Source organism: Rhopalosiphum padi, chromosome 3 (genome assembly GCF_020882245.1).
Source record: "Rhopalosiphum padi isolate XX-2018 chromosome 3, ASM2088224v1, whole genome shotgun sequence".
Lineage (NCBI taxonomy): Eukaryota > Metazoa > Arthropoda > Insecta > Hemiptera > Aphididae > Rhopalosiphum > Rhopalosiphum padi.
In genome coordinates, this window is record NC_083599.1 from 34342346 (window position 1) to 34366091 (window position 23746).

A 23746-nucleotide genomic window follows, 5' to 3' on the forward strand; every position below is an offset into this window, starting at 1 on the left:
TGAACTTGCTTGTATAGTAGGTTTCCCTCGACAGGCAAAAACTATTCGTGATCGACCGGATCATTTTCAGGTTTGGAGGGATAACGAGTTTTTGCAAAGATTTCGTTTGACCAAAACTACTGTGGAGTTTATACTCGATGTCATAGAGCCAAAGATTGCATCACCTACTGATAGGTTAGTATATCTTTCAAGAATCGAAGCCCAAAGGTGGGCATTAACTTAACTACTTAATCATTTTTATTTTTAACTTAATTACTTATTCAGTAAAAATTGTTACTGTTTACCTAAATTTTTATAGTTAATTATCATTATCAAGTTAATTTTAATTTAGACAAAACTAATCCTTTCGATTTTTATCATTACACTATTTTTGTATAATAATTGTATTATTTATTTTGCAGTTTAACAATTGTATTATTTATTTTACAGTTTAACTTAAATTATTTATTTTTAAAATTTATGAAAAAATTAAATTTTTTTTAACTGAGTAGAGTTAATTTTATTTACTAACTTAACTTTAAACTTATCAAGTTAAATTAATTTTTTTGATAATTTTTAATTTTTAACTGAAGACAATTTAATTGAATTAACTTAACTAGCCACAGTTAATTATTTTCACTAACTTGCCCACCTTTGTCGAAACCGTTTCAACATTTAACGGTTTTTAAAGCTTTTGCTTACGCCTATGGTGTTAATGAATGAAAAAATAAGGTTTTTTTTTTTAAAAAACTGGTTAAATTAGTTTCGATCCCTAATATTTTTATACTGTTATTAATTAATTAATTTTTAGAAATAATGCAGTAATACCAGGTCAAAAACTATTAATGACATTACGGTACTATGAAACTGGATCATTTATAGCTGCTTGTGGTGATTTCGCTGGTATACACAAAAAAACTGCTAGAAAAATAATTAAGGTTGTTTCAGAAGCATTAGCAGAACTTCGACCAGAGTTTTTATATTTTCCTTCAAATGATTTGGAAATTCAAAAGGTTCGACAAATTTTCATCATCCCTAAATTTGTAAACATTGTTACTCTATGTGTTTTAGTTGAGTTAAATTATTTGCTAGTCACAAAATTATATGTGACTAATATTATATATTTGCTATTGAGGTCTAGACATGACTATCCAATATAATCATTTTGTAAGTTTTTTGTTTTAACATACCATAAGAAGAGTTTTGTACTAAAAAATCTATCTGCTTTCTTAGCCATAAAAATCTGGAACCACCTACATGTTACCAAAAATAAGGTGTTTTTTATTAAGGTTTCATCCAACATTTACCCTTGAGTTGAACATATACGTACATGTATTTTTTATACTTTGTTGTTTTATACTTATATAAATTAATAAATAGGTAATATACAGTTAACTTAAATGAAAAGAATTAATTTGTTATACATTTTTATTTTTTACCAAGTTAAAGTACAAATTTCATAGTTTGTTTGAAATTGAATTTATTATAGTTGAAAAATAATTTAATGATATTCAGAAATAAGCATGATATATTATACACAATACTTCTAAATAAACAACAAACTTACTTTAATATTTAGACATGAAGTATAGATTTAAGATGGAATAGTTGAATACAAAAGTTGATATACTAATATACAGATAATTAGTTAAGTTTCAATTGTGAAATAATTAAATATGTACAATGCTAATTATTTGCCTATTTATTAAGCACTTTGCTAAGTGACGGAGCAGACAATTTAACACCGTTTGGTATATTTCTAGCAATATCCTGTACATTAACGCTCTTCATTAAGTTTTTTTTCTCTAGTTGTTGATGTCTTATCTTTTAAAAAAAGATTCAAACATGTTTTTGATGCTTTACCTCTTTTTGTGTTTCCTGGTGTTAATTTTAACTTGTATCTAATAAGAAAATACCGATTTAGTTTAATTTCAAAACATTTACAATAAAATTAATTACTTATAATTTGTGAGAGCAGTGTACGGTGCTACTACTGGTACAGCAAATAGTAACTCATCTTCAGCGTATGGTATACCAGTTAATGAATCCAACATTTGGGTCTCAGTTAGATCTGTTGGTTTATCTGTTTCATCATCTTCTGAGTTTTCATTATCCTCAGATTTTTTTATTGGTTCCTTTTGAACTTCAAATTGAATTGTATCATTTGGTGCTTCTAGAAGCATAGGCAAAGGTTTAATAAATATTTGTTTATTTCCTGTAGCCTTATTTTTGTCCAATGTTTTTTTATTTTTCTTATCTTTTTTTTTGGCTCTTTTAAGTTTTTTGTCTTCGTTCATTGATGACTAGAATAAAAAAACATGTTTGTATTATTGTTTTATAGTTAAATATTACAATAATTTTTTATTTAAGAAAATAAAAAACTAATTTTTAAATTACTAATAATATAAAATGTCATGCGGGTTAGAAAGGTAACTTTACAGATAAAAGAATAGAAAATAATATATAGGCTAGCCAACATCAATTACCAATCTAAATAAAACAACTATACTTGGATATGTAAGCTATAATTTGGCACAATCAGTTGTGTTATATTTACTATTTAAAAAGAGGCTAGTTTGATTCTCACTTAAAATATGACCTTTAAACAATAAATAATGATTTTAGTTATTTTTTTGTAATTTAAAAAAGTATTATTTATAAAAACTTGAAAATTTTTGTTACTGTGTTTAATTTATATTTTTATATAATCATATGAAGTAATATTTAATAATAACATAATCATATTAAACTATAATAATAGATTTTTTTTGTAGAAAATTAGTTCAATCTACCGTATAACAATACTAATATAAAATATAAATAATAATATATGCTGATATACTATCTCTAATAAGAATCATTTTTCATTATATGCAATATATCATTTACTTCAAATACATTAATTACAATAATTACAATTAATCTACTCAATAACAAAGTGCACTTCACACTTGATAGCACGGCAAGTTGCCAAATTTGTTTTGATTTATTTTTACTACTGTCTATGAAACTTAACACATAAACATAACCACACATTAGATCAAAAAAAGCGAGTATGAATTACATTAAAGCATAACAGAAATTAAATACTGTAGCGTGTCTTCACGCTTGTTTGAGAATAAGAGCATAACGAATATCGGAACACCCTATACTCACTCTAATGTTGGGTTTCGATGTGAGGAGTGAAGCATTTATATAATATTCTCCTTATTTCCATGCCACATTAAGTACTTTTACTGTATCTAACAGGCCCAATCTTGAAAATTTCACTTATCGTTACACTCCTATTTCCCAACATGTCAATTTGAGTAAGTTATACGTGATAGAGTTACCATAACATAAGTTTAATTTCAAAAATTGTTAAATCAAAAAATAAAATATGTAAATTGTTAAACATATACTTAAGACATAAAAATAAATTTTAGTCTCATCAATTACTTCTAAGTGCCTTATAAAATAGTTATTAATTATTAGTTTTCTTAGTTTATAGTAAGCATAAGATCTCTTTAAATAAGACTAAAGGCTAATAAACAATGAAATAAACTAGGATTTTACTTTAAAGGCAATTGTGCAACATTCACCTATTAGCAAACCTAAATCCTACTATCTTGGATTGATATTTTTTCATAACTTAGAAACTTTTAGTATATTTATAGTAATATTGTGTTTAATATTTATTACATGTAATAATTTAATTCTCATTTCTCTTTCATCTTCATCTTGATCTTTGTATTTCTCTTTGATTCTCTTTAACTTTCCTCGTTGACCACGTTTCAAAATTAAAGGCTTCACTGTTTCATTTTTTTTTTCTGTAAATTATATATTTATCAACTATTAATATGTAATAGAACATTATATTTTACTTAATTTTTATAAAACTATAAAAATCAAAATTGTTTAAATTAACAGAATTAATGGTAGACAGTCAATTATCCACACTAATTTTAATTTGGTGGAGCAAAGATGGCTGATAATTAAATTATGTTAAAAAATAAAACTAATGTATAAGTCTAAATGTATAATATTGTTTAAAGTAATTTGTTTTTTTTATATCTAATATGTATTTATTTAAAATAATATTGAATTTTGAAACAACAGAACTGGAATCTAAAATAAATTAGTGCAAATATTTTTTTTAATTCACTGATAGTATTAACATTTAACACATTGTGCATTATCTACACTACACTGTTATATTTGAATAATTAGTTCAAATTAGTTTTTTACTTTTCACAAAGTCTTACCTAAATCATTGACTTCATTTAGCTCGTCATCATTATCATCATCACTATCTGAAGACACAGAATTCAATTTTTCGACAGATTCACATGTATTATTACAATTTGGAATACTTGTCATATCTATAACACTGATAAATAAAACCATAAATTTAAAAAATATAATTTTTATCTCTAAGCCTGATCACCTAAACATCCCACCTCATATAGACCAATCAGTCACCTCTCCACCTATTCAAAAATGTTTGGAAAAATTCTTCTTAAAAAATTACTAACACTGTTAGATAAATCCAACATAATTCCTAATCGAAAATTTTGTTTTAAATCCAACACTCTACCACTCACTGGCTTCTTCGTTGTATTGATTTAATATCCTCTAGTATGGAATCCAAGTGTTACTGCACAGCTGTCCTATTTGACACAATTTGACTTTTGATAGTGTGGCATAATGGTCTCCTTTACAAACTTAAAAAAATGTTTACCTGCTCTATGTTACCTTATCATAAAATCCTACTTTGAAAATTAAACGTTTTCATTTAGAGTGAACTATAGCTATTCTGAAAACTTTCCTATACTTTCTGGCGTCTTTCAAGGAAACGCTTTTTCTTTACTCTGTCTTTGCATAGGACATCTAGAAATCTTTCCACATAACACAAGGAACCTATGCTAACGTCACAGTAACTCTGGCCGCAAATAAGAACCCCAAAACTGGTAAGTCTGATATGTTACTAAACAAAAAATGTCTAAAAGATGGAAAATAAAAATAAATGACTCAAAATCTTCTGATATTACCTTTTCATTATGACCAAATGACTGCCCTCCAGTCTCATTTAATAATAACAAAATTAAATACTCGGATTTAACATTTGACAAACGACTAACCTGGGCTAAAATTCTTTAAAACAAAAGGAAATCCATAAATTCGTGACTATATTTGTTCCGCCTATTTCTCTGTTCCAAATATGACATCAGTAAATAATTGTTAATTTACAAAACTATTATAAAACCATAAGGTATCCAGATATGAGGCTCCGCTAAACCTTCAAATCTTAGAACTAAGTACTAACCAAGTTTTTCAGTCCATATACTTCTGTTAAATCGTCTTTACCCATAATAAATTAAAAACACTTATCTTCATAACAATCTAAAAACCCAACACTATCTCAATTGACTAAATTCTACTTTCTCTCATTCTATTCAAAGCTTTTCTCTTTTTACTATAAAAATCCACAAATAAATTGACTTACTTCCCGTGTAATTTTTAACAATCCTCAAAGAAAATTAAAATGGACTTGGCCTAGTGTTCTGCTTATTTGATATGTCGAAGTACCACTGAGTACTTCCCTACCCTGTAATTCCCCACTATTATCTAATATAAAAATTACTTATTGTAGAAATTAAATGTATGATTGTAATTGGCTGTAGTTATACTATTTAATAATATAATAATAAAAAAAATTATGTCATTACTTTTTTGATGTAGCATTATTAGATTTTAATTCTTCTTCATCATCTTCATCTTTTTCTTCATGTTTATTATTTGTTTTAACTTCTGCATTTTGATCATCATCGTTAACTATGTATGGGGTTTCTTTGTTTTCCGATTCAATATTTTTCTCTAGATCTATAATAATCAAATAAGTACTTATTAAGAATGTAATTGAATATAATATGATAAATAATTAATTAATTAATTTTAATACAGTAAAATTCCGTTACAACGAACTCCAGGGGACCAAATTTTTTTTTCATTGTAACGAAAATTCGAATAGACTCTTTATAAGCCCTGCTTTTCGGAAGGGGACTTCTATGACTTTCATTATAACAGGATTTTTTGTTGTATTGGTATTCGTTGTAACGGTAATTTACTGTATTATAAATGTTGTAATAAGTAGTACCTTCATCACTTTCATTTTCACTTGGTATATTTTCAAATTCATCATTATTTTCTGCGATGTTATCCAAGCCTTCATATTCGATACCCTTAACTTTACGTTCATTTGCATGTCTAAACACACATTTATTCATAATTATAATTGTATTTACATCATTTAAGTATATTTTTAATATTTACCTAGGTACTGAACTATCTTCTAATTTAAACAGAAAGCTTATGCCTAATATAAGATGAGTTGCTGGTAAATAGTTTTTTTTACCACGTATCATAAAACTGCCAGTAGTCAAATATTCTCCAGTGGGCGCAGTTTTGGATACTTGTTCAGGTTTTACCCAAAATGCATTTTGTAAATTAATTTTCATGGACCAAGAAACACTATAATTTTCAAAAAGCATATGTTATATGTTAATTTATTTTGAGCATGATTTATTATTAACTAATAAATGAAAAGAAATTACAAAATACTCATAAAAAATAAACGAAATATAATGTATAAATTATTTCAATGAATGATTTTTAATATAGACAAAATCAAAAATCATATTAACTTTTTAGTTAAGCAAAGATTTAACAAGCTTATAATCATAGGAATAACAATTAATAAAAAACAAGTAATATTAATTGATCATTAAATCAATATTAATAAGGTAACGGGTCATTTCCCCGTCCCCATTTCACCGTCAAACATTTCCCCGTAAGACATTTTCCCGTCTAATACGTTTTCCCGTGCGACATTTCCCCGTCCCCGTAATTTGTAAAATGTTGTTAAATAATAATAATAAAAATTTTGAGCAATTATTATAATAAAAATTAATGCTACTGGTGTAACGTTATTACAGACACATAAAATAATTTGTAAAATGTTGTTTAATAATAATAATAAAAAATATATAAATAATAATAAAAATTTTGAGCAATAATTATAATAAAAATTAATACCTTATATTTGTAAATTATGAGCAATTCCAATTAAATATTCATTGAGATTACGTTCATGCGGTGGTAATGCGATCAGCACGCGTGCAATTATTGTTTATTTATAATCCACTATTTGTAATTATGTCATAATAATATGTTACCGAATTCATGCAATCGATAGAAAAAAGTCTGCTTAATTCATGAAATCGGCAAACAAAATTTGCCGATTTCGTGAATTGGTAGCCAAATTGCCGATTTCACGTATTCGGCGACAACGTTATTGATTTCATGAATTCGGCGTAACATATATATCCTTCTTTTGACGGAGAAATGTCTAACGGGGAAAATCGCTGGACGGGGAAAGTGTAACGGGGAAATGTATTACGGGGATCTGTCCATGAATCATTAATAATAACAGTGAATTTTAATAGATTGTAGTTTTGTAAAAGGGTCATCCATTTAAGGACTTTGATATATTATGTAGAAGATATTTTTATTAATTATAACTAATCTTCCAAGGGTTTTACAATGATAAATTAAAAATTTAGTGGATCTGCCTTGTCTTAAGATAACGTAGTACACGTATGTGTTGTCTTCGTCTTACACACATGCAATATGGCAAATTTTCGTTCATCAGTTTCAATAGTGTGCTGTTAGTTTTTATATTAGAGTGAATTGACCTATTAAACAATTTTAAGGTAAGACTATTATCTAGAGCCACACATGGCTTTTTATTAATATTATTATTTTTAAGTAGGTTAAGATCTTTTTGAAACTATGCATTTTAAAATGATTATAACTTACTTAAAAATAATAATATCAATAAAAGGTTACATAGGGCTCTAGATAATAGTCTTACCTTAAAATTGTATATTAGGAATTAGGACTATTCACTCTAATATCAAAACTGACAGCACACTATTGAAACTGATGAACAAAAATTTGCCATGTTGCACGTGTGTAAGACAAAGACAATACATGCAGGTACTACGTCCTCTTAAACTTCATCCCATATAAACTACATATATTTTTAACATTTACATTTGGGTGGTTTCGACCAAATTTAAATACAGGTCTAAAATTATATCTAATTGTAATGACTATTTTATTTTCTTTAACTTATATTAAATGTCCGTTAGTCAAAACAAAATCTATAAGAAAGTTTACCTTTAAAATCCTTTCTTATTTCACTACTAAATCATTAAAGATTTATACTACACATATTTTAAATCTTTAAATTCATTGATTTGATATGGATGGATGAGTGAGTAATGCTGGGTTGAATGAAACCGAACTTTAAATTAATTTAATGAATAGTATTATCGAACCATTAAATATTTTTACAGACATATTTGGGTTGCACAAATTGTACAATAAAAATATATCAGTATTAAACATGATACCAAGATTTGTGTAGAAATTTAAGCTCATCACAGAAAAAGTACTATAAAGCAGAGTAATATTCTTATTAGTTAATAATCTATGCGATATTGCGATGTACTACTAATACGTACAAATGATAACTGTAGGATTAATAGGATTATCGAATGATTAAAATTTCCGAATCAGCCCATTAGTTAATAATGAGCTGGTAACCTATATTTTAACAGCCCAATAAAACTATTGAACGTTTAAAGATTGTTTAACGAACGTTCATGTAACCCGGCATAAGTGTATTGCAAATCTTTCTTTACAAATAGATTTAGGTTGATAATAATTTATAAGTAAAACCTACAAGTAGAAATTTATGAAAATAGTAAATCATTAATATTATTAGTATATCTCTAATGTGGATCAAATAGCTAAAATACTAAATAAAAATTAGTTTTTAACTAAAAAATATTAATTTTAAACTTGTTTTTATATTTGTTTAAAATTTTCTTTACTGTTAGTATTTTTTCTTGAATTTCTGATTTCATACTAAGATTGAAATGAAGTTATAAATAGAAAAAAGAAATTAGATTAAAAAAAAACCAATATAATTTGTTTTTTTTTATATAATTTTCATTGAATAAAATAGTCTATTTTTATCCAATAAAACAGAAAAAATTGGACTGTTTAGTCATTAGGGGATCCTAATTTTTTAATATTTGATAATAGTTATTAAATCTTTGGTGAATTTTTGTTAATTTTTTTTGTTTTGACAAAAGAATAAGAATATATTATATTTTTATACATTATAATACTAACTTAACATTTTAAATTATTAAACTTACTAACTTTTGTGTTACATAAAAGTATTTAATATGTACACAAATTTTACTACATTCTGCATAAATATATTAACAGTTCTATAAAATTGTGGCTTTTAGTTATTTTGAAAAGTATTTAATTACCTGTATGAAATTGCCATAACAGCTGCTTCATTAAGTGTAGCAGGGGGGACAATTTGATTTGTTGGATTTTTAATTATAACAGTTGTAGCTCCACTAAATCCAGCATGTACATAAACATCTGATGATTTCATGTACCGTTTTACAATAACTTCATTTTGATGAGCATCACGTCCAGCAATAACTAAAAATTAAAAATTAAAATTATGATAATTTATATTTTACAATATGCAGCCTATATTTTTGTGTTCTACATTCCATACAACATTTTAAATATTTAATTTATATAATATTAATAAAATATAAAATAATAGTCATAATCTAAGTATTTGTGAAATTTAACAATCCAGTACACATAAGATGTTAATTGTAAGTGTGTGCAATAAAGTTAAGTTAGAGTTAGTTCAAAAATTGTATAGCACTTTAATAAATGTTGAAACAACTTTGGAAAAATAGATACAATATGTCAAGACACAATATATCAATTTATGCCATTGGCATTAAGAAGTTCCTGACAAACAGAGAATAGGAACAAAAAAATAAGTGCTAAGGTGAAGAAATGAATTATTGAAATATGAAATTTTTAAAGTACTTATTAGCTAATATTTTTTATCATAAACTGCATAGTATAATAAACAAATATACTATATACAGTTATGTAGCTTCATATTATAATGGTAGACAATTTAGCATGTTTTAAAAATTTATATAATATAATTAATCAAATGTTTAAATTATATTAGTTTATAGTTTAGCAAACACACATAAATGGTTTGACACGACATAATGAGCCATTTAAGAAAATGGTATGAATAAAATATATAATTAAACATTGAAACATTTTTCAATTTTAAAACAAACACTTTGTTAAATAGAATCTGCACTGTTACATACAATTAATTGGTCGATAAAATATTGAATTATTTCAATATAAATTTCAATAATAATTATTAAGCATAGAAAGTATGTTGAATAATTATTGTATTAAATATCTGTTAAATAATATATACTATGCATTAGTATAAAATATGAATGAAAATAAAAAATAAACTACCTATAATAAATATGTCCTAGATTCAAGAATTGTAAGTGATTTTTTTTTAATGTAAATGTGTTCACAACTATAATAGTGACTTAAGCAAGAAAAATTATGACTCCATATTTGCTATTGTTTACACAATAATCAGCATAAAATGATTATTATTCATACTTTATACTATTATTAATGACTGAATTATCAAAGTATAAATCAATACAATATAATACATTTTTAATTATTGGTGATTGTATCAAACAACTAAATCACTATAGTATGGCCTAAGAATAAATATTAAATTTTACCCAAATAATTTTCGGAAGATATAAACCAATAAAACTTTTCAAACCAATATGTTTTGCGAACTTTATTTATAGAAGCAACAACTTGCATGTCTTTCAAAGTTTGTTTAGTTTTTTTTTCAGCCATTTTCAATACTGTGCTTGAGGAATCAATGGTTTTTTTTTCTTTAATAGCTGATTGTTTTTTGGATCCATAATACCTATAATATTAAAAAATAAATATAAATACATATTTATTATAAAATAAATAATTAATTATCTTTTTACCTTTGAGCATTTCCAAAAGCAGATTGACCTAAATCTATGTCAATTAATTTACTCTTATCTTCATTCTGGTTTTCTTCATTATAAGGATCACTTAGGTAATAAAAACAACAACCATTATAATAAAATATATTAATCATTTATGCAAATTATTTTAGGAAAAACTTACAACAGTTGAAGTGTAATGTGATTCACACCCAATTTTAAATTATTAACTATAGCATATGTACATCCATCATCTTCAAAATTTAATTGTCTTATCATATCCCAAATTTCATCCCAATGAAGTTGTTTCGCTACTGCTTGTCTTACAAACTGTATAGTGTTATCAACAAGATCCAAATTATTGGTTATTAATTCAGCTTTAAATTTGTGTTCATCTTGTGCATCTTGAAGTTTTTTAAGCCGTTCTTCATGATCTTTAACAATATTTTGTAATTTTTTTACTGCTCCTTTTTCCTTTAAAAAAATATTATTTAAATAAGGAATTAATTAAAATATTATTTTAAAATGTGAAGGGAGAATTTTGTATCAAAATGATTTGAAACAAATCACTCTTACTAATATTAAAATTGTATTGGATGGTTTTTTAAAATTTTAGATTTATATGAGTGTATTGATTTTACAATGTATTTTTTTTTGTCTGTCATCACCATTTGGAGCAGTAAAAAAATATTTTGTTTTTTAACTTTGGAGTTACTTTTAAATTGCAAACCGGATCTATTTTGTACTTTATTTTTAAGATTCCCGGTACTTTCAAAATAACTGGTAAAAAAAGTGAATTTTTATAGAAAACCAAATTTAACTGTTATCACAATTTGTTAAAATCACTAACATTTATAACTTTATTTGTAGTTAGAAATTTATTAGAAATTTTTATTTTAATTTGTAAATTGAATACAATATTTTTTGTAAGTATCTCTACTAATATGAATGGCTTAGTTTAATTTTAAATAGTTGATTTTGATATTTTAGTTTGCTGAAATAAATTTCCCATTTGAATCTCTCATTAAAATGAGAATTTTTTAAAATCCTACCTTACTTCGCCGCTACACTATTAGAGATGCATACTAAAAAAATTTCAAATCTTTAAGTCTAAGAGTTTGGTCTGGGCATTGATTAGTGAATGAGTGTATCACACATTTTCTTTTGTACATTTTATATATTTGTGTATGTCTACTGTCTAGATGTAGGTTGATAAGTAAAACTTATGAGTAAAACTTTTTGAAAATAGTAAATTATTTATTATTGGTACATTTCTAGTTTGAAAGTTGAAAAGACTAAAATTATATATATTTGCATATTCATTATTCATACAGTGTATGTACGACTTTAAGGGTTTGAAATTTGGGTGTTTCAAATCAAATGGATTTCATGGATTAAATTTTATTTTGTATATTGATGTGTATACTATAGTATAAAATTCAATATGAAACATGACACTGTATTAATAACATATATGCATTATGCACCAAATATTTACTAAGGAAAAGAAATAATTACATGGTAATGCTACTTGGCTTTTGATGGATATTTGATTGAACTTAGTTTACTTGTCTTACTATACTTTTTATGTTTATTAATTTATAACAGATACTATGATTTAAATATTTTAAATTTTGTGTACAAATTAAAAATTATGATAGTACTAACTACAGCAAACTGTTACTTTAATATTTTATGCCATATTTATATTGTTTGTATTTTATATTTTTTAGAACAAATATTTTAAATATTTTCTAATGAATACAAAAATGATTTTCTTTAAATTATATGTATAATAAATTAATAAACATGTAAATTTATTTCAAACTTGTTTATAATTTTCATTATCAATTATTCTTTCATTGTTCTTTTCTGATAATATTTGACTGAATTTAAGTTATAAATAAATCAATCAATAGTTCTCATAAGATAAAATAGCCCATTTTCTATTCAAATAAACGGAAAAATACCTACTGTACAGCAAAATGGTACACACTTGGCCACGTTTTTAAATATACATAATTGCTAAATTGACATAAATACTTGTTTAAATATACTAACTTGTTGCATACACTTAACATCATATTTTTGGCTTTCTAAATTTGAATAAAATTCATCTACCGCTTCATTAAAACTTTCATAAGTTTTTGAAGGTAAATTTTGATGCTGAGCAAACAAAAAAGGATGATATTCTTGATTGGTACATAATTCTTTCATGGTACCATCAGGCAACAATTGTCGATCAATTTTTTGAATTATAAAACCCTAAAACATAATTTTTTAAGATATAAATAAAATAAAACTTTATATTCCTAGAAGTCTGACAACATACAGTAAACACCGTTTGTAATGACATATTGAGTGTAATGATCTTAGATTAAAGGTCCCAGCAAAACTCTTATATTGTAAGTACTAATTTGTATCGATTATTATGATGTATACATAATGAATATACAGATTTTATGATGGTTATTTTTGGTTTTATTGGAAAAATCTTTTATCTTTAAGAAGACGCCATACCCGCATGAGTTGTCACTGTCTTACGAACGTACATCATAATAAATTTTCGTTCAACAGAATGCATTTTGTGATATTAGCTTTAATATTAGAGTAAATTTACTTATTATCAAATTTAAAGGTAAGAATATTATCTAGACAATGACGTAAGATTTTATTGATATTATCATTTTAAAGTGAGTTATGAACATTTTAAAGTTGTAATATTTTACATAGCTGTAAGCCTGTAACTAACTTTAAAATAATAACATCATTAAAAGCATATGTCATTGTCTATATAATATTCTTACCTTTAAATTTGATAATAGGTAAATTTACTCTAATATTAAAATTAACATCACAAAATGTATTCTGCTGAACGAAAATTTGTATGGTGTCCTCTTAATGACTACTTTATAGAAGGTATTATTATAATCGGTAAGCATAATATTTTAATTGTTCCACTGGTTGGATTCAAAGATTTAGATCAAGGCATAATATTGTGTTATCAACAATAAGTGAAGAATCAAATCCGGTTAACACAGAATATGGCCTAACTTACAGGAAGAATACACAGATAACTAAATTTATAATGTAGATGAAACTGGATTTTTTTACAAAATGCTATTTAACAGAACATTAGAGAAAAATGTTCAGGTAGTAAAATATCTAAAAAATGTCTGATTGTTTTAGTTTCAGCAAGTATGACTGGTAAAAAAATGAAACTGATCATAATTGGAAAATACCGTAATCTGCGATGATTTAAAAACATCAAAAATGACTGTCTACACTCTACAGATTGTATACATCAAACTTCAAAGCTTGGATGACTGTAAAATTGTGGTCTAAAATTGTATTAAATAATTTAGATTATCTATATGTACTGAAGTTACAATTATTTTTTCTATAATTTTGGTTATTATGACCTATTTTCCTTGGTTCCTTGAATGTCATTATAAACAATTTCTAATATAGTTGCATGATAGCATACTATGTTATTATATATCTGCATTTTATACAGACAAACAAAAATTTTTATTTTTTAATTTAATTAATATAAAATTGTAAAAATTACATTAAGATCTAAATAGTAATAATGCATAATTGATATTATAGTGATACATAATTTATATTTTAAAACAATGTGATTTAGTTATCTTACATAATTTTAAATTATTTAACTCTAAAATTTTACTCTACAGTGTTATCCCAGTGTTGATAAATAAACCAATTCATTGTATGATATTTAAACAATGATCTTAATTATATATAAATGATTGTCAATTACATTTACATTAAATTAATTCAATTATAAACCATCATACAATAAATAATAAAAAAATATACATAATACTTAAGTTATTTAGGTATAGTTTTTTTTCACAAGAGATTGAACATATAAATGTAATATTTAATAGAACCTATACAATTGTTTAGCTGTAATTTTTTGGAATTTTATGATCCCTCGTGCTTGCAATATTAAATCTTCTTCATCTAATTAATTTTAAAATAGAGTTAAGAGATCAACAATATAGAACCCATTTCAAGACTCGAATAATTCTTAAAATTTATTGAAACATATGTTGTTATTAACAAAAAAGTTTATTTAACAATTAAATCATTACCTACAAAGTTTAATATTAAAGTTTTGGAATTTAGAAGCCAGTTTATTGATATTAGCTGGTTTAATTAACTGTCCTGAATTACTATCTTTAATCCCTTTAATTAAATCAAATCTCACTTTAAGATCCAGATTTGTGAAAACTAAAATTCAAAAAAGAGAATATAGACCTATTAAACGACATAACATCATCTTATTTTAAAATGTTCTAAAGCAGCGGTTCCCAACTCATGGGCCGCGAGCCATAGGTATAATATTAAATATTATATATATTTAAAATAATATTATTCTATATTTTTTGTTATATTTCTGATCATAATAATATTTTATTTCATAAGCCATTCTGGCTAAATGTTCGGAAAGACTATCCAGCAATCGCTAAAATTGCACTAAGAAACTTGATGGGCTTTTCAACAACTTATCTATGTGAACGTGCTTTTTCTACTTAAATTTATTAAAATCACATTAAATTGTTTATATTGTGATAAAGTTGAATTAATTTTTTTTATAATAAACAATTGTTTTTTTTCTAATTTTTTAAATTTTTTATTCCTAATAATTATATATACATGTACATATATATATATATATATTATATGTATATAATATATATCAGAGGTGACCAACATGACTATGGACGCGAGCCACATATATTAATGCAATTATATTATCAAGAGCCAAATTATCTAATAATCTGTACTTTTATACCACAAAAATAATAAAGAGAGCTAACATCCGATAAACATATCAAATTACGAAATATGAAATTATAAAATAATAATAATAATAAAAACATTTTTTTTTTTATAAATGTATGCAAAAAAAATTAAAATTTTGGTTTTTGTAAATAAGACCGCGAGCCACAAACGTCAATGAAAAGAGCCGCAATTTGGCCACTCCTGATATATATTATTTATTATACATTTATACATTATAATTTTATGAAAATGTACATAGGCTATGGGTGGCCTCAAATATTTTTTTACAAAATTAGTGGTCCGCGAAACTAAAAAGGTTGGGAACTGCTGTTCTAAAGAATTTAAATCTTATCACTTTTCATTACAATGTATGTTCAATTTACCTCTATATGTTGCGTGTAACAATATAACTTATGAGAGATTGATTTTTGTTCAAAGTAATTATTTAACAACTTAAAGCAAGTAATATCAAATATAGACAGTACAACTGTAATTATTTTTATAATGGTTTTAAGTAAAGATCCAAATAGAAAAGCATATTGTTATACAAAAATATATTTTGCAGCAAATAAAATATTAACTTACTTCTTTTAATGTAGTTATATTATCTAAGAACTTCTCAGCAATCGAAAAACAATTCATAAGCTTTTGAATATCTGTATCAATATTAAATTCAACACCAATTTTGGTATTTGTTGAAAAACCACCACTTATTAACATATGTTCCAATAAACAATTACCATAATCTATAAAATATAAAAATTAAAAAAATTATAATAGAATAATTATAATTGTTATTTAATAAATTACTAATATTACTAGTAATAAAAATGATTATAATAATAATCTTAAAATCCTAACCTAAACAATTTGGAAAATTTGAAAAAATAAATTTTTTTAAGTTTGTCAAAGGTTTAGCTGTTTTTAGAATTTGAATCAAAAAATCTTCAGTTGGTGGATTAAGTCGATTTTTTGGTCTGCTATTTGGGTATACCTCTTTAACAAAAAACCTACAGTATAAAACATAAAACATAAATAAATAAATTACATAATTAATTAATATAAAATGCATCCAAGAATTTTATTGATTATTTAAAATATTTAAGAAAATAAAATGAATATTTTACTTCTGCTTTTCATCCTCAGTGTGTGGACGTAAAATATTTATCATAATATAATCTTTATCTGCTAAAATAATATTGCCTTTATCATATAATTCTAGTATAACATGATATGCCGCATCTCCGACACCAAACTGCAGATCAATAATTCGATCAAATCCCATTTGTGTTAATTTTTCCAACCGTTTGTTAGACAAGTGTTTTCTTAACTAAATTTAACAAATGATTCATTGTTATTTTAAATAGAATTTAATAAAAACTTAATCTTAATTAACAATTAAATATATAAGTACATAGTTTACATAGTATTTATTGTCATTATTAGATAAGTCACAGTTTATATCAAATTCAATAATATTAATTATAATCATTAAGATTATGTAGATAGCATATTATTATAATGTAATAAAAATTAATTATGATTGTTTAATGATTATCATTATTTATGATGATAACATAATAAATAATAATATCCTTTAAATAATTTTAAAACTATATTAGTATATTTTGAAAATATATTTCAATTTTATTTGTTTAATGACTATTAATATATTTTTAATATTTGTATTTATCAAATTGCAAACCATAAGAAATTAGAAAATAAAATATTCATAAGGTGTAAACTTGACATAGTTAAAATAATATACCTTCATACTAAAACTACTAGGAGCTTCATTCTTAGTCCATTCATAATTAGTGACATGTAATCGAACACCAGATTCCAATAATAATACACACTTTTCGTTGTTAAGTTGAAATTTAAACAAATATGTTTTATGATCAATGTCATAAACTCTTTGTAATCGCATGCCTTTGTACCTATAAAAACAAAAAAACACTCATATTTAAATTACATTAAAAATTAAAGTATAGTTAAATATTAATGATAACAGTTACATTTACAAATTTAAAGCAATTTGTTTAATTGTAATATTATTTTAATAAAGTTTAAGAGGATGCCAGCGTAGTATTTGTTATCTCTCTCTAACCCACGCGGAACATAACAAATTTTACGTTCACAAAAATGATTATAACCATATTAATTTCTCAAATTAGAGTGAAATGACCTATTATACAATTTAAAGTTTAGAACATTATCTAAGGAATCTCATAGGCGTTTTATTATATTTTTTATTTTAAAGCTAGTTATGATTTTTTTAAGATGTATAAACAATTTACAATTTTTAAATACTCATAACTCGCTTTAAAATAAAAATATAATGAAACGCTTATGAGATGCCCTAGATAATGTTCTTAACTTTAAATTCTATAATAGTTCATTTCACTCTAATTTGAGAAATTAATATGGTTATAGTTATTTTTGTGAATGTAAAAATTGCTATGTTGCGCGTGGGTTAGAGAGAGATAACAAATACTACGCTGGCATTCTCTTAACTTATAATTATAACGGTAAAAATATACAATAATACTTATCAATACTTAGTATTTTTAATTGATAAATGTATATTTTGCAATTATTTCTGTTAAGTTATTGCCAGTGGTGGATCTACAGTTTGATTCTGGGGGGGTGGGGCATAAACATCACACAATTGTTTTTAAAAATATTTTATAATATATTTATTCTTGCTAAAACATAAGAAATCATAAGCGTGTGCAGGTTGGTAGGCAATACTTTAGCTAAGGAGGTCTAGACTCCAACCACCCTCCCCCCTACTGATTATTCCCAGCTAAGATCTTGAAGGGAAGCAACGATAATTTAAACAAAATAATCACACAAAATCAAGTACCTATATAGTTCTATTAAACCATGGTATTGACGTATTGTTCTACACGGTTAAGAGTTAGGTTAAACATAAAATTACCAAGAGAGTTTTCAATAAGTCCTTTTTAATAATAATATCTTTAACGATTAAGAAGATATAATAAAAATAAATAAGAATACATAATAAAAAAAATTAATAAAAAAACATAATTTGAACAACTTGCTTATAGGTAGTATGTTTTATTAAAGTTCCATATACTTTGTTTAGCGGTACCTAGGGTCTAATGTTTTAAACATTTCTATTACTTCTTCATACATTTTAAATATGGATTTTGTTTTGTTTGGATCCCAAATGAAATTTTAATAAGGATTGCTAACCTATGTGATGTCACACTAATTGTAGATTTTAAGATATTTATTATTTTCAAATAGCATGGTACCACTATACCAATATTGAACATTTGAACATATTATTATTTAAATATTACCAAAAACTGGTAGGTATTATTGGTATTAATGAATAATATAAGATTTTTGGGAAGCGGAAAATCTCACAGGATCTTCTCACACAAATCTCCCCTGCCTCCCCCAAGCGCACTCTAATGTAAGAAATCAACCAAATTAGAATTACAGTGAAACCTGACTTAACGGACACCTGTATATAACAGACACCTCTCTTAATGGACAAAATGACCAGGTCCCGGCAAAAAGATAGGCATTCTAATGTATTGTGACCTGTCTATAACGGACTCCTTCTATTACGGACACGGACACTAATATTTAATCCAACAATTTCATAACGGACAAAAATACATACATAAATTGATGTTTTAAAAGCGATTACATGGGTGAAAAAAGCGTGGACACAAATTTCTTCATTAACAATCACAAATTGTTTCAAAAAAGCTGATTTTCCGTCCAGTGAACCTCCAGAAATCGAAAATGAAGTGAATGGGAATGAGTTGATTGAATTAATGGAGCTTCTTCCATTGCCTAGAAACGACGATTTTGCCACAATAGACAGTAATTTGTCTACAGAATGTAGCTCAGATGATGTAGCTATAATTTTAGATGACATTCGAACTGAATTAAATCCCGTGGAATCCGATGATAAGCAACAAGCTGATGACCAACTAGAAAATTCTGAGATTAAGACGTTTGCAAATTATTCAGAAGCTCTTGAACAACTTATTTGTCTGAAAGAATTTTATTTAAATAAAGGCGATGAAAAGGGATTTTCATATGTGAGCGAATTAATTATCCATCACGAGTTGGAAATGACCAAATCGAAGTTCAAAAAACAAACATCAATAGAATCATTTTTTAAGAAATAATTAATAAATTTATACAAATACATACATAATAGTACATATAATAAATAATTAAAATTAAATTCATAATGTATGTGTATAATACATATTAATAAAGATTATACCTATTTAATACATGTCTACAACGGACACCTGTCTATAACGGACAATTATTTTGGTCCCGTGACTGTCCGTTATATACAGGTTTCACTGTATATATAGAAAATCTGAGAGTCTCTATCAGAAAACCACTGACATACTACATAGTAGTGTACTACGCGAAAATATAAGATAACGACTAATAGTAATTTACAATTAAATGATATCTAGTATACTAATATAATATAATATTATAAACCGTAACAATAAAAGCGTATCATATTATATTATATTAAATTTGCCTGTTAAATCAAACTTCCTTAAAAGTAGTATACCTCACTGATGGCTTAAGCATAATTTTGAATAGGTACTAATGTAGATTACCCAAATAAATAAATAGATTTAATGATAATACTAAAACTGAACTCAACACTAAAAGTATTATTGTATATTATAAACATCTTAATGTTTTAATAAAAATAGAGGGTTGGTATTCACATTTTGTACATAAAGATGTTAGGCAATCTGTTTATATTTTTAATAAAAAAATGATAATTTAATTAAACTATCATCTAATTAAACCCATAGAAATTACAATAATAACAACAACTGTAAATTGAAACCTTAGATTTCTGCTGGCTTAATAACTTCAAAAAGAATGAGAGAAAAAATCTAAGTACAAACTATTAAACAACCATTTAATACTTAACATAAAATTATTTTTACTATGCAGAAATATTGTAAATAAGCTGATTAAAGGATCTAAAAATTTGTATTGTAGTAATAAAATTATCTAAGCTAGTAATAATTCAAAGCAAATTTTGGATTGTATTAAATTAGCATCTAATACTAAAGCTAATAAAAATACAAGTATAAATGAAATTTTAAATGAACATGAGAGTATAGTTTTTGACATAAAATAAATAGCTAATATTTTGAATACATTTTTATTGAATTATAGACCAATAACCTTAATATAAACTATCTCTAAATTAGTTGAAAAATGTATTAAAATAAGACTTAAAGAAACTTAAAGTTTTATTAATAAACATCAATTTGAATTTAGAAACAATTTATCCACAAATTATGTACTCTATTAGGTACTAAACTAAAATCATTTATGATAAATTTGATAAAAAAAAATATGTACTAGGTGTTTTTTAGATCATGAAAAGCATTTGATTCGGTGGATTATAACATTTTGATAAAAGAGTTAGAATATTGTGGCACAAGAGGTACTGAGTTAAATTTATTTAAGTCATACCTCAGTAATAAGTATTAAAGAGTAAAAGTCATTAGTAATTAATTATCTGTAAATTATTCAGTCCCTCAAAGAACAGTCCTAGGTTCCTTGTTTAGTGTTTAATATTTACTTAAATGAACCTTTAAATCAAAATATTGATAATGGGAAATATTTTGTTTTGCTGATTACATTGTTATTTTATTTAACAGCGACTGTCAAAATAATATTGAAAGCATTGTAAACACTGGTCTTGATACAGTTAAAACTTAATTTGATAATTCACAACAAATTAATTATGATAAATCAAAATTTTTGTAATTTAAAATTAAAAATAATAACACAAACAGAAATTAAAAAATTTATTTGACATGATGAATCTTGTAATCATAATAACAAAAACTGTAAAAGTGATGGCCCAGCTGTTTTTAAGACAAATCCAATTATATTTTTAGGTTGTATATTGATGATTGTCTAAAATGAAATGTACATATTAATAAATTAACAATTAATTAAAAAAAATTATTTAAATTTTGAAATGCTCAAAGTTCTGATTATAATATCAATTATTAATTACAAAATTTACAACCCTTCAAACTATAAGCTTCAAAAATAGTTAATTACAAATTTACAAAATATATTTAATTGTTATTCATGAATAGAAGTTAGTAGGTTTAATGAGCTATAATTGACAAAAAAAGTGAAGAAATATGCAAAATATAAATTTAAAACATTTAGTTTATAAACACATTATTGTAATGGATTTCTAACTTGGTTTGTTATCATTTAAGTGCATACAGGTAGTAAAATATAAAACTCACTTGAACTACTTCTTTAACAAACATGTACCAAATATCTATATCCTACAACCTACAAGTCCTACTAATAAGTAATGACTAGAATAGATGACTTGTAGCATTTGCATATTTGTTTTGCTCAATCACAAAAATATCAGAGCACGAAACAAACATGTAATTTGTACAAATTTGTATGTACATGCTTTCACAAAGCTATTTTTGAAATTTTATTTTGCATATAAATGCATATTATTTTTTTTAAAGGGCATATTTCTTTAATTTTATACTTTTTTAGACATATTTTAACTAGATTAATAATTTTTCTCTCCACTGACATTTTTATTTTAAATAATACAATCAAAAAATAGATTTATTTTTAATTTTTGTTGTATAATATGGTTTATAATAGTCCGTGAGTGCACGTTTTTCCCAGAAGCGCTTGATGTGTTATCGAATTGCCAGTAATATAATACTTAAAGTTTTACCATGTGGAACAAATAAAACTAATTCAAAATATTAAATACAGTTAAATAAAATAAAAGTACTATTGTTTTTATTTTTAAAATGCATATTTGGTGTTTTTAAATAGCTACAAGTCCTCTGCCCAAGACTAATAACTAATCTTAGTACAGTAGACACAATTATAATTTCATTTGAAATATTAAATATAATATATAATATTCTAAAAACTATTGGTTTTGATAATAAAATATGGGAAGTAAATATTTTTTTTAATAAATACGTAGATATCGGTTTTTAGTCTACAAATAATTATTGCAAAACATGTAAACACTCACTTTTGTATTTCGTTGACGACACACATAATGTCCAACGTGGAGAATCGTGTTTTCATTTTTGTGTTGTTTTCGTTCAATCATTAAAAAAGAATATTTATAAATTAAGAGAGTCGCCCGTGTTCTCGTTTTCGTAAAAAAATCCAACGCTAAAATCGCGTACTATATCGTTGCATTTCATTAACACATGAAAGCCATTATTTACGTACATGCATAGTGTTGATTGTAGAGTTTCTTGATTAGATATCGTGACCGTTATCAATAACAGAAACTCGTCAGTCGTCACGGTTTACTATATATTTTCCCCGATGAGCGAACGCGTCGACCAAAATGAAATTAGTAATTCGGTGTCGGTCACCGATCGAAGTATTGTATTTAAAATAATGGTTCAAATTTATGGTTCAAAATAATATTATATACCCGCTAAGCAAGGTTTATAGATTATACAGAATATTGCCTCATACAGAAAATATATCAAAAAACAGGAGTGGGAGAAATTCTTCCGTGACGTCGACCGTAGGAGACATCATTTGTTTACAATAGTGAAAACGATAGTTTTTTCTGCAGAACATCATGTCCACAGAGACTAAAAAACATTCCGGCGGGTCATCTTGTGCCGTAGCAACGTGTAAAAATTACTCTAGCAAGATTAAAGATCAAGGACTTGACATATCGTTTCACAGGTACCTACCTAATTGTAATTACTAATAACATTATGTTAGCAGTTAGCATTTCAGTAAATTTTGCTAATGGGATTATTGTATTAAATATGTATGCTGAAAAAATGTAAGTAATTAATTTTGTTGACAACAAAACTAAGAATTATAAATTATGTTTAGATTCCCAAAGAATCCTGAGATCTGCAAGAAGTGGGTACATAAATGTCGGCGAGGAG

The 23746-nt window shown here is 25.1% G+C and overlaps 1 protein-coding gene across 1 annotated transcript; it reads right to left on the reverse strand.

The window, feature by feature from the left end:
• Window positions 1-1389: 1389 nt before the first annotated feature.
• LOC132924103 (ribosome quality control complex subunit NEMF homolog) lies at window positions 1390-23057 on the reverse strand. The gene is given in 18 exon segments (XM_060988205.1): window positions 1390-1773; window positions 1775-1880; window positions 1939-2282; window positions 3661-3788; window positions 4224-4348; window positions 5688-5841; window positions 6116-6225; window positions 6292-6489; window positions 9369-9549; window positions 10707-10903; window positions 10971-11060; window positions 11137-11426; window positions 13014-13217; window positions 16353-16513; window positions 16629-16777; window positions 16895-17097; window positions 17536-17707; window positions 22855-23057. Coding segments are annotated over 18 exon segments (2964 nt in total). The 5' UTR covers window positions 22911-23057; the 3' UTR covers window positions 1390-1677.
• Window positions 23058-23746: the final 689 nt, after the last annotated feature.